The 12,248-nt window shown below is 44.8% G+C and overlaps 1 protein-coding gene across 1 annotated transcript in view; it reads left to right on the top strand.

Annotated features, from left to right (window-relative positions):
- LOC125050272 (protein tyrosine phosphatase domain-containing protein 1-like) overlaps positions 1 to 11,744 on the top strand; it is a gene marked incomplete at its 5' end in the record, with an annotated part of 37,452 nt that extends 25,708 nt beyond the window's left edge. Inside the window, 4 exons of the mRNA XM_047649999.1 lie at positions 1,803 to 1,930; positions 2,697 to 2,807; positions 9,989 to 10,126; positions 11,291 to 11,744. Of these exons, the coding sequence (XP_047505955.1) occupies positions 1,803 to 1,930; positions 2,697 to 2,807; positions 9,989 to 10,126; positions 11,291 to 11,596 (683 nt within the window). The remainder of the gene's footprint in view (positions 1 to 1,802; positions 1,931 to 2,696; positions 2,808 to 9,988; positions 10,127 to 11,290) is intronic.
- Positions 11,745 to 12,248: the final 504 nt, after the last annotated feature.

Below are 12,248 nucleotides of genomic sequence, written 5' to 3'. Positions count from 1 at the left end.
ATTTATCAAAATTGGATTTGTATTAAATACATTCAATACATGTCATACAGCCTAACTCAGAGAAAATGGAGCATTTTAATCGTAATTTATTTGTTTTTTTATTTAAATAAAAAATATATTGAACTTAGCTTATAATAGGTCAGTTGACTTGTTCTTACAAAATTCATATTTTGTAGGGTAGAGCGGGGCTAGTTGAGCATAGGGGCAAGTTGGGCAATCGAAATATCTCGGAAACTATTCACCTTACGCGGGAGTATCAAATAGCGAAAAGAAGGAGTCGTAGGAGGGGTAATCATCGCACGATAGCTAGTGGCAGGTCGAAGAGTGAGTGAAGTGTCACGGCGTTTTGTTTATTTTGTGACCAAAAAGTAAAAACATTGTTTATCGCACGTTTTCGTCTGTCTTTGTCTAATGTTCTCTGTTTTCAATCAGGACAGTGTTAATCTTCCAGAAGATTATTGTATTTTTGATTTGTAAATAGGATTTGGGTCTAAATCTAGGCATTTTTTTACAATCCCACTTTTCTTTTAAAATTCCGGGTTGGGGTAAGTTGAGCAACTATAGCTCAACTAACTCCACGACTTAAACAACTGATAAGTAATGAATCTTTTATTTCTGTTTGGATGCTTACAAGAGGAGGAGATGTTCTTACACTACTGAATACTTAAATAATGCTGCAAAGGCTGTCCACGATGAGGGAAAAAGTGTGAATATCGCCGCTAAAGAATTCGGTATGGGTTGACTTTTAAATAAATTAAATGAAGGTGATGGTTCATTTATGGGCTATACAACACCGAGGGAAGTATATCCTCCCTCACAGGAGGACTGTTTGAAAAAATACTTGCTACAAATGGAATTTTTCTCCAAAAGACGACCATCGCCTTGCCTAAGAGTGTGCTGCTAAATTTGGCATTGAAATTCCACCCAGCTGAATTGCAAATAAGATGGCCGGAAATTAATGATTGATGATGTTTTTAAAACAAAAAATCGTAGCTATCCATACAAAAACCCGAACCCACCAGCCTTGGTAATCTTTTTTAGAAATTATCGGAAGTAATGGATAGATATGGATGCTCATGTTTTGTTGATTCTAGTTTCGGGTAATTATACAAAGAAAATTTCTTTAAGTTTTGTTGTTCTGTCAATAAAAGACAATAAATAAAAAGCTGACTGTCTAACACATATTTTACTTCATCTCAAGTTAACATAGAACCCATGGTTTGGCCTAGACATTCTTAGTGCTCAACTTGCCCCATACCCTTGCTCAACTTACCCCACCTATGGGGTACATTGAGCATACTTGACTTTCTGCATTTAAACATCTGTAGCTATTATATTGGACTTGTTACAAAAAAATACTATGTACTCTTTTGTTAAGGGATAAATTACTAATCCATCAGGACACATAACAACTCATTGAGACTTATCATTGAGGAGCTATATCCAAGCAAGTGAAAAATTGCTCAACTAGCCCCGCCCTACCCTACTGATTTAAACAGTGCCGCCTATTTTTGTTCTAGGCCTCAGATTTCTGAATCTGTTTCAAGATCATTTGTAATGTGATCAGCCTCCCGTGCCTGACACAAGCCGACCTTTTGGGTCTAAGACATGCCGGTTTCCTCACGATGTTCTCCATTACCGTTTGTGCAAATGTTAAATGCTGACATAGAAAGAAAGTCCATTGGTGCACAGCCGGGGATCGAACCTACGACCTCAGGGATGAGAGTCGCACGCTGAAGCCACTAGGCCAACACTGCTCCCTATTATAACTTACATTTTACAAAAAAGTTGTACATCTCTAGGAGACAAACCTCCAGCCCTCCCAATGATAGAATGGAGGGATCCGGTAGAAGAAGACGTGGAAAGAAACCTGGAGTCTGTTAGCAGATTTACCAGCTCCAGCAATATACCTGCTGTACAAGTGTACGAGGTACGTATTCCGTATGAAAAAAATAAAATTCATTATTATGGAACATAAAATACAGGTATCACTTATTCCACGTCATTAAATTCATCCACTCATCGGCAAAGAAGACAGAGGGTGTAGGCCGAGAGAGAAAGCCGGCGTAAAAAACTCTCGGTACTCTTTTAAAATAGCAAATCAAACAACACTTATTATGTACTTGTCTTTGTATTTCATAAGTGTCGATTCTTCTAAAGTACTAAATGTGACAAGAATACGATCTACGAGAACTCAAAATAAATATTTTATTTAATTAACTAAATAAAATCTGCCTTAGAACGTAATTTTTTTTAGAAGACCGTTTTTGTGCAAATTAAAAACGCTGTTTCAGACTAAGTCATAGTCACAAACACATAAAACTTACCAACTTAATATTAGTAGGCATTAGCTTATTTTATTTTAGTTACGTATTTTTATATAGAAATATAAAACATACGCAAGTTTGGTATGATATTAAAGTACACACGCGCGAATTAAGCATTCATAATTACTATTTTAAGGCACAGGCGCTCTGAAACCAAGATGGCGCATTCCTAACCAAACATTGGATATGTTTAGTTTCCGAGTTTCCAGCAAAAAAATAATTATTTCGGGCTTGTAGACATTGAAGTCTTCTTTAATAAATGAACTAGATGGTATATCTGGCCCATGCCCCTTTGGGGGACGAAAAACAACTGTCGTAATCAAATAATACCAATGGTATTCTCATGATAACGATTTTATTTAATTACAGGCATTTTTAAGTGATCATCAAAATCTTCCACAGGAGAAACAAAAATACATAAAACAATTAAGAATTGAAATTAATCAGAGAAGAGAAGCCATGAGTAAAATTGATGAAGAGGTATTTATTCTAAATATATGTCCCGGCTTCGAAAGAGTTGTTAAACTTATTTTAAAAATAAATATAGCCTATATTAGTCACGATTCATGTAGCATTTTAATAGTGAAAACATTGAGTAGTATTTGAGGTTCTTCGTCAAAAAATACATCATTATTATTATCGCTGTAATGAGTTAGTACAACTTAATATCTGTTGCTAATAAGAATATATATTTTTTCCTTTTATGGGTCTGGCACGGTTTGTTTTTTTTTTTTTTTTTTTTTTTACTTGGGGAAATGCATTGCGCATACCCCACCGCGGTGTGACTGCTTAGTGCGGGAGGGTTATGTGGGACTCGCGAATGTGCATACCCACTAAAACCCCAAGGCGCCACCAACAATCGCCTTAGGAGGGATGCGGTAACAGCAGAGCCTTATCCGCTTCCCGACATGCGATGCGGCGGTTGTGTCCGCCTCTCCCCGCCCATTGTTGATTTGTGAAGATACTTGACACAGCAAGTATCCTTCACAGATCGGGCCATACGCTTTTAGGAATAGCTAGGGGAGATCGGGTCCAGTGCTTGCAGGGATGGATCACCATCCCTTCTTTTGAACGCATGGACCCCTGCTTCCCCGCTTGGGCACTCTTTAGGTGGCGAGGATTTGACGGGCCTGCGGTTTCTTTCGCCGCCGCGGACGGGTTCCGGGACAAAGCTCCCTGGTTCTTCCCGCTTCTTCTTTGACTTTCATGACCGACTCGCAGAAATTGTAGAAGATTTTCCACGAGCCGTCATTTCCTGCGCTCAATATGGCTTTCACTACGTTTGGCAGAATTGCGTCCTCGCCCTGGAGGGCATCTAACAAAGGTCTCCTTTCCGCTTCCCATGCTGGGCAGTCCCTAAGTGTATGCAGGGCGTCGTCCCGGCTGTCTCCGACACAGTGGTGACAGGTTGGTGACTCCTCACACCCTACTACTTTGTGCAGATAGCTACCAAAACATCCGTGTCCGGACAGCATCTGCACAAGTCGATAGCTGAGGTGACCCCAGCGCCTCTTTACCCAAAGTTGAAGCAAAGGTCTGAGGGCTTCGGTAGTATATTTACCGGCACTCGCATCCGCCAGCTCTCTTTCCCACTCTACTAACAATTCCTGGTCTTCTAAGGCTCGCCACGCGTTTAATTGTTCCAGTGTGGGGTTATCCCCTTTTTCCCGAGCTTCGGCCCTCCTCCAATATACTTCGCTAAAAGCAGCCGCATCGAGATGCCATGGCGCGGTACCGGCTATAACACACACTGCGTCATAAGACACAGTGCGGTACGCCCTCGCAACCCTGGCAGCGACCACTCGCTGCGACTGCCTGAGTATTGTGCGATTGTACCCGGTCAGTTTGTCGGCCCATATGGGACACCCGTACAGTGCTTTTGCCCGGATCGCATTTGCGTATAAGAGGCGACAGCCCCCACTCGGCCCGCCGAGGTTTGGCATTATGCGCGAGAGCATGTTTGCGGTGGCGGTGAGCTTAGGGGCAAGTGCCACGAAGTGTGGTCTGAAAGTCCACCGTGGGTCAAGAATCAGCCCAAGGTATTTGAGCGTAGTACCGACCCGGATAGCTACTCCGCCGACGATGATGTCTACGTCTTGAGGTGGAGCTTTTCTGTGGCCGTAGAAGCATATAGCTTCTGATTTCTGAAGGGCGACAACAAGGCCGAGCTTCTTGATTTCAGAAACCACCCGAGCTACTCCAGCTGTCGCTCGGAGGCGCGCTTCCTTAAAATCTTCTCCAATAGCGACCACGAGGGTGTCGTCTGCATAGCATATAGTTGACACTCCAGGGACTAGTTTCGCTCGCAGCACCCTGTCGTAACCTATGTTCCAAAGAAGGGGGCCAAGAACCGAGCCTTGTGGGACGCCGCACTTGATGAGGTGACTCCCTATGCCATTTTGTTTCGGGAAGATAACACGGCGGCCGTTGAGGTACGATGCTACACATTTTCTTATATAGGCCGGTAAGCCGTGGTGGCGAAGGCCGTCCGCGATACAGTCCCATGGCAAGGAATTGAAAGCGTTCGCGATGTCTAACGATACCGCGAAAACCACTCTGCCCCGTGACACCTGCTCCTCGCAGACGCTTCGCAGGCGCGCAATTGCGTCGATCGTTGACCTATGTTTCCGGAAGCCAAATTGAGCCTCATGTATGTTTGGTCCTATAGTTTCCAAATGATTGTAAATCCGACCGGCAATAATACGCTCGAAGAGCTTGCCGGCTTCATCTAGGAGAACTATAGGTCGATACGCTGATGGTGACTCTGTAGGTTTTCCACCTTTTTTTAGAAGAACTAGCAACCCAGTCTTCCATGTCGACGGAAAGAGGCCATTTCTAAGACATTTCGTGAGTAGGCCTCGAAAGCGCATGTCAAGACCAGCGTCGAGGGCCAGAGCTAACACTCGTCCGTGCATGCCATCGGGACCAGGTGCAGTTTTTTTAGTGGTCATGCGTGTTATTGCTGTCTTCAGCTCCGAAGGAGATACTTCAGACACTGTGACACTGTGTTCCGTGGTCGTCTCATGTGGGGAGCTCAGGGCGTCGCGTTCAGGAAAAAGTTCCGCAACCACTGTGCTGAGCAGTTCCGGCTCCATGTTTTTCGTGAGTGGCGGGGCCCACGAGCGCAGCTTGTTTGTGACAATCTGATACGGGCGTCCCCAGGGATCCCGCTCCAGGGTGTCAAGCAGTTCTTGCCATGCTTTCTTTTTTGCTTCGGCAATACCTATTCGCAGCGCCAGTTTTGCATCTCGGTATACGCTATATGCTTGTTTTTCCTCTTCTATGCGAATTGGTCGCCTTCTGCGAGTCCTGGTGTAGCCTCGACGAGCTGCTACACAAGCAATCCGCAACTGGGCGAGTTCTGCCGACCACCAGAATACACTGGTCCGGTGAGCTCCAGGGCGTCTTCTTTGCATTGCAGCATCCGCGATGCAAGTCATTGCGCCACGAAACCACTCTGCCTCTTCCTCTGGATCTACGGAGGCTGGGATCGGGCACCAGGCCTGCACAATCGTAGCCAATTCCGCCTGTTCCTTGTTAAGACTCCCAAGTGCCCATTTTGGGCCCAGTTCTGACGGGTCCGAGCTAGGATTGGCCGACGGAGAGAGAGTGCGGAAGCGGATATACCGGTGGTCCGAAAGCGTCTCAACCCCCGTCAGAACCTCCCAGTCCTGAACACGGCACGAAAGATGGGGGCTCGTGAACGTCACATCCACAATAGATTCTCCGTTTGTTCGAACACACGTAGCTTCAGAGCCCCTGTTAGCCACTACCAAACAATGCGCTGCTGCCCAGTCCACCAACGCTTTTCCTCGTGGGCTTGACACCTGTGAACCCCAGGCCACAGACTTTGCATTCAGATCCCCAGCGATGACTAAATGTCTCGGATGGCTCCATTGCACCAGGCTTCCCAGTTCGTTTAGGAAGGCCTCAAATTCAGCCAGCGAGCGATTGGGGGAGAAGTAGGTACTCGCGATACACATTTTGCTACCCAACTTTGCTGCCACATAGCCGTGGCCTTTTCGAACTGGACCAATGCAGGGCGAGCCATCTGCCGGTGTAACGATAATTGCGGCCAGACCGTCGAGGTCGCCAACCCAGTTCGCCCTTTCGTGTATTGAGTAGGGCTCGGAAATTATACCAACGTTGATATTCCACTGCGCTAGACTCTGGTACAGTAGGTCTTGTGCAGCAGCGCAGTGGTTTAGGTTGCTCTGAAGAAACCGTAGGGCCATGTTAATTTGCTGGGGTTTCTATGACCTCCATACGCGCATTGTTGCGCGGAGACTTTGCGGGCGTCTTTTTTTTAGGTGACGAGCGGCGCCTGGGTACCCTCACACTGGGAGCTGTGCAGCTGTTGCCACCTAGCCTGTGATCCGCTTTCCTACCGGCCTCGTCGCAGAGTAGGCACTTGGGTTTTTCACTGCAGGAGGCTGCCCTGTGACCGGCTTGACCACAGCGAAAACACAGTTGGCTACGATCAGTATCGGACATGCAGCGGCTAGCTACGTGCCCGATTTGTAAGCAGCGAAAACACCGTAGCTCTCTTGGCTTTGCAACACTAATATTTGCCGCAACCCATCCGACAAAGAAACGCCCCGCTAAGAGTTTTTTGGCGGCCGTTACGGGGCAGTTAGCCCACGCTGCACCAAGACCCGATTTATCTTGTCGTATACGGCTGATCCTTATTTGATCAGCCGGGCACTCTCCCTTCGCCGCAATCGCCTCGCGCAATTCATCCGCTGTAATAGAGTCGTCCAGGCCAGAGATGCGGACATCGGCGCATCGGACGGGCCGTGTAATCTTGATTCCGCTGTCACTCAGTACTGTTTTGAGTCGGTTGGCTAAGGTATCGGCTTTTTCCCCACTGCCGGCTCCGGGGATCTGAATTATCGTGGCTCCTGTTGCCGCTCGGCGAAACTTAACGCCCTCAATTCCAGCCTCCTTCAGATCTATTTTAGCCCGTGCTTCTTTTAGGGCAGCGGCGTAGGTAACACCCTTAGCTTCAGCGTCTTTAGACAAAGTGAGCACAATTGCAGCGGTACGAGGTGCCTTTAGCTTGGGCAGTGTCCTGGGTGGGGGCTTTTCAGCCTTCGATGTTGCCGACTTTGGAGCTCTCGCATTTTTTTGCGTCGCCTTTGCCGCCTTTTGCCTTTTTTTAGTAACCATCGTCCAATTTTCTTCATTGGTGGTGGTCAGCGAGGGCCAGGAGTGTGGCAATACAATGGCACTAGCGGGAGAGGAGACAGGTGTATTTCTTTCAAACATTTCCATCCTCGGCGCGTTTGCCAAACGGTTTTGCTCATTATTTCCAACGGCAAGCGTCTGCACGGTTGCCTTTCCCCGTTTTGTTTTCGAAGCTGCAGCTGACATCGGTGATTTGGAAGGTGGTTTCGCCTTACCTTTTTTGCTCTTTTTAGTCTCAGTCGGAAGGGGAAGGGCTGGCGTCTCCAAGTTGGGCCTTGACCCGAGATCCTTAAATTGCGCATTGATATGCTCACCTACCTGTCGGAGGATCCGAGCCTCCAGTTCGTCTACATTGACAGCTGGGTGGTCCTTCGGAGCTTGCAAGATCGACCTCAGCTCGCGCATTTCGCCTTGTAGTAAATTAAGTTGTGCACGGAGGCGTTCATTTTCTAGCTGCAGAGCTCGAGTTTCATCCGACAGCGTTTGCACGGCCAGATTATCAGCATCCGTTCTGATTGCTACAACTGCCTTTTTAAGAGCGGCTACAAAGGTACCTTTTAGGTTCATAGAACACCTGGCCACTTTTTCTACGGCAGCCAGGTTTTCTTCGATGCGTCTTCTGGCGTTTCCAACCGTACCTGTCTCAGTGGGTTTCTCGTTAAGAGCCGCGAGTTCCGCCTCGGCTTCACTTTCTCTCTCTACTCTCCGGGCTCTTTGGTATCCCGCTTTCGTGCGTTCGTGCGAAAGGATAGGGGTGTCGCTGCAGCTACTCTCCTCGTCATCCTGTCTCGTTCTCTTTCGGGGTCGCCAGAAGCGCGACTTCTCCCCTGGGGTGCAAGGAGCCTCACCTAGTCCTCGAGGACTCTGTTGATTTTGTGTCGAGCTTATGCTTAACATGGAGCTTGTTGAGTCTGAGCTCATATTGTCAGCCATGGCGAAGGTCCAAGTTGCACTTCGCACCGGTGATGGACATGAAGTGCGCTGGACGATCTCATTGCTTTCCCTTATTGCGATCTCTCCTTGTGTAGAAGGTGTTGCAAAAGCGCCTGAGCACTCATCCAACCGCCCGCTACAGTCCGTAAGCTTGTTCATTATTTCCGTATTATTGCCAGGTCGTGAGTTTTTGGGATCTATCGCATGGTCGTGGTCCGCCCCCAGAATACGATGCGGACCGGATGCCATGACCACTTGGTCATGGGAGGGATTTGACCCTCCTGGGGTAGTCTTTACTTTTCCGTTACTTTCCATGCTTTGAGGTGCTTTTAATTTTTAAGGAGGGGTAGCTCCCCTCTTTGGTGCCCTAGTGACCGGGTTTAAACCCCCCGGTCATGCATCCCATCGCCGGGAACCAAAAACTTGGGATTCAGGTGACCTGTATACGGACAAAGTATACATAGAGATACACGTTGTAGTAATAATAAAAGCGCGGGTACGGCAGACCAATGTAGGCCGTGGAAGGGTCAGCCGCGCATAGGACGCACAGTATGAATAATCGTTTGTCCTCCACCTTGGCTTCACATGCAACGAAGCAGCACAAGAACATTATACAGACGGACGTAAAACACCACTCTCCGCCAGCCCATTCAAGGGAGGAGGAAACACAGATACAAATAACGCCAATACAAGTACACACCGTTGCCGGATAAAGGGAAGCGGGAAATACAAATAACGAGCACGCACACAACGCTCCACAAACCAGCCTGTTGAGGAGCAGGGAGCACATTGAGACACGAACAAGACAAAACACAAAGCGCCGAAAACGCCCGGACAGCTAAAGCGCCCTCTACCCGGCCGCATCTCGCGTGGTTCTTCTAATGAGAACCTGTCGGGAGCGGCTAATAACGTCGTGGTGGTCCCATTTGCTTTCCAGCAGCACATTCAGGCGTACGCCCCGTGCCGCCGGTACTGAGCCCTCCCGCCACGACAAGGCTGGACCCCGCGGAACTACATAGTTCCGCGGTGGGAGGGTACGGTTTGTGCATTAGCCAGCGTCAAGTAGAAGATTTATATAATTCGCACTTGTAATTGCCATCCTCGGCCTAGAACGTGTTGCTACGTTCTAAACCTTCACAGTCTCCTTTCTTAGGTAGCATACTCACTGCTTGCCTTAGAAATTCGACCGTGCCCTCCATGTACGGTTTAAGCACTCGCCCGGTACCGCACAGCCCTCCCAAAGGCCGAGAACAAATTTAAATTAAATTAAAACTTGCCCTCGAACCAGGAATCGAACCCGGTACCCATCACCTAGCTGCCACTTAATAAATAAAAATATATTAAACAGGATATTTTTATGCACCAAATTACACAGATTATATTTATTTAACTGAACTTAATGAAACTCACAGACTACAAGATAATATAGAGCACGATACTATAAACGACGACATAATTATGTAAAAAAGTTGTTCATATTTTCCCTTTCATAGATTGTATAAGAACGCAAATAATATCTAACTATGCAATATTTATTTTAGGAAGATCCTAACATATTGTCAGCACTGTTATTCGAATGGTTAGAAGGTTTGAAACAGCCAGTACTAGATAAGGAAGATCTATCTAACATAGTCTGTCGCTCCACCAATGTCAACTCATGTATTATGGCTTTACAAATGGTTCGTATATGTATTATATAATAAAACACAATAGCCGTTTCCAGTGGCGGATTTACCAGCAGGCTGAACCCTAGGGCGGAAAATTTTTGGGGCGGCAATTTGGGAACCGAATTTATTTTGCTACCTCATAGATATCAAAAAGATAGCATGACGGTTTACTGATGTTTTACGGATAGACGACGATTTGACGACTCATTGGTCTAGTGGTTAGTACCCCTGACTGCGAATCCATGGGTCCCGGGTTCGATCCCCGGATGAGACGAACATCGATGTGATGAGCATTTGGTGTTGTGCTTAGGTCTTCGGTGTTTAAAATATGTAATTATATGTCTATATATCTATAATATGTATGTATATACGTTGCCTAGTACCAAGCTTCACCAGCTTAGCATGGGACTAGGTCAATTGGTGTGAAAAAATTGAAGTCTACAACAAATTTTGCCTTTCCTCTTTCACTTGTTATTGTACATTCGGTGTAGCAAACTTCAATATTCTAGCGTTAACAGCTAGTTCGCCGCCCCTCAACCAGCATTCGACCTCTGCGCCCTCAGCTTCTTATACTGACGAGTGAAAAGAGCGAAATTGCAGAAAATGTATTTCCCTCTTCCGCCTATCAACCCATACATACTACTGGTTGGACGCTGCGAACTGGATGGTTATTGGTTTGTGTATAGTTTTATACTCAAAAAATCAGACCCAAAAGCAATTTTTCGTGCATGTTGTCTTGTAAAAATATCCTATGACATGACAGCTGTAGAGGCAAAGGCGGCAAAAACTTCACAGACTATACTTTGAAAATATGTAAATCCGCCACTGGCTGCTTCGATAAGTTTTTTAAGTAGATTGTAGACTAAATATGTCATAAACATATATGATATAAGGACAGATAACTGATAAGGAATCAAAACAGATCTAATTACAAAGTCTTAGTTTGTTATTCAGTCGAGACATAGAATTAAGTGTTCATCTCGTATGTCAAAAACTTATTGGATTTTGACGTTGACATAGTCTCGTTTTTGAATTCCCACCTTAGTGTTGCATTGGATGGAGCTAGCAGTATTGAAACATTTATTTTGATAAAATTTAACGATACGAACGATATTATCGCGGGCGATAAAAATAATCTGTATTTCCCAGTTTTAACCATTTGTAATTATTTTTCAGGAAGATATCATCCTAGTCGAGTATTTACTACGCTTCGTGGTACGATTGCGCCCTCTTGTGGCACTCAAGAAAGTCGATATTTTAAAAAGATTACTTGCATCTTTAACACATCAAACAACTAAAATTAATGGGAAATTGTTACCCAATAAATGTTTTCCTAGACTCAGAGATGGGACAGGCAGCCATATCATTAATTTTATGCTAAGAATGGTTGTTGAAATACAGCAAGACATCGCAAAACCAAGTCGCGAAGAGTCAGATGTTGTGATAGCCCCAAGAAGATTGAAAATAAAAGCATGGACATAAAACTAGTTTTTTTTACTAATAGAATAAAGAATTATTATTTTTAATTATGTCAAAAGCTATTAAATTCTTTTCGGTAAAATTTTAAATGTATAGAAAACCGCTGTTTTAAGTCTTAATTGTGACCAAATTATAAATAAATTATTTTAAAGGTGGTTTTACTTCTAAATGTGTTCAGAGTTTAAGGACATCTGTCTCTTAAAAATGGCTAAGCCAATCATATACACAAACGAGGCAAGTGGATGGGAGAAGGAGTGATTGGGATAACTTTCAGATTGTGATTCTATTATAATATGTATAAGTTGGGTTGCACACAAACGGGTACGGGCGTTATCAATAGTCCCTTATTGATTTTTCAGAAGATTTTTGTTCTATCTTATGATTTTTATTATATCAGCTATAACAAATAGTGCTAATAGCTTTCATGAAAACGTCTCCCGCAACCAAGATTAGCGCCAAAGGTCCTTGCAACAAAAAATATTTAAGCAAAACATATTGTTTGTATAATTATGGTTAATTTTATATAATATTTGTTTTTATAATGTTAAATAATAAATTAAAATAATTTTTTGATGATCTGATTAAATAATTTCAATTTCATACATTGCTTTATTACTAGATCCATGTATAGTAAATTGTCATTGTCTTCATTAAT

The sequence above is a fragment of the Pieris napi genome, chromosome 6 (genome assembly GCF_905475465.1).
Source record: "Pieris napi chromosome 6, ilPieNapi1.2, whole genome shotgun sequence".
Lineage (NCBI taxonomy): Eukaryota > Metazoa > Arthropoda > Insecta > Lepidoptera > Pieridae > Pieris > Pieris napi.
The sequence above is the reverse complement of the archived record's forward strand: the minus strand, read 5'-3'. Positions and strand labels throughout refer to the sequence as shown.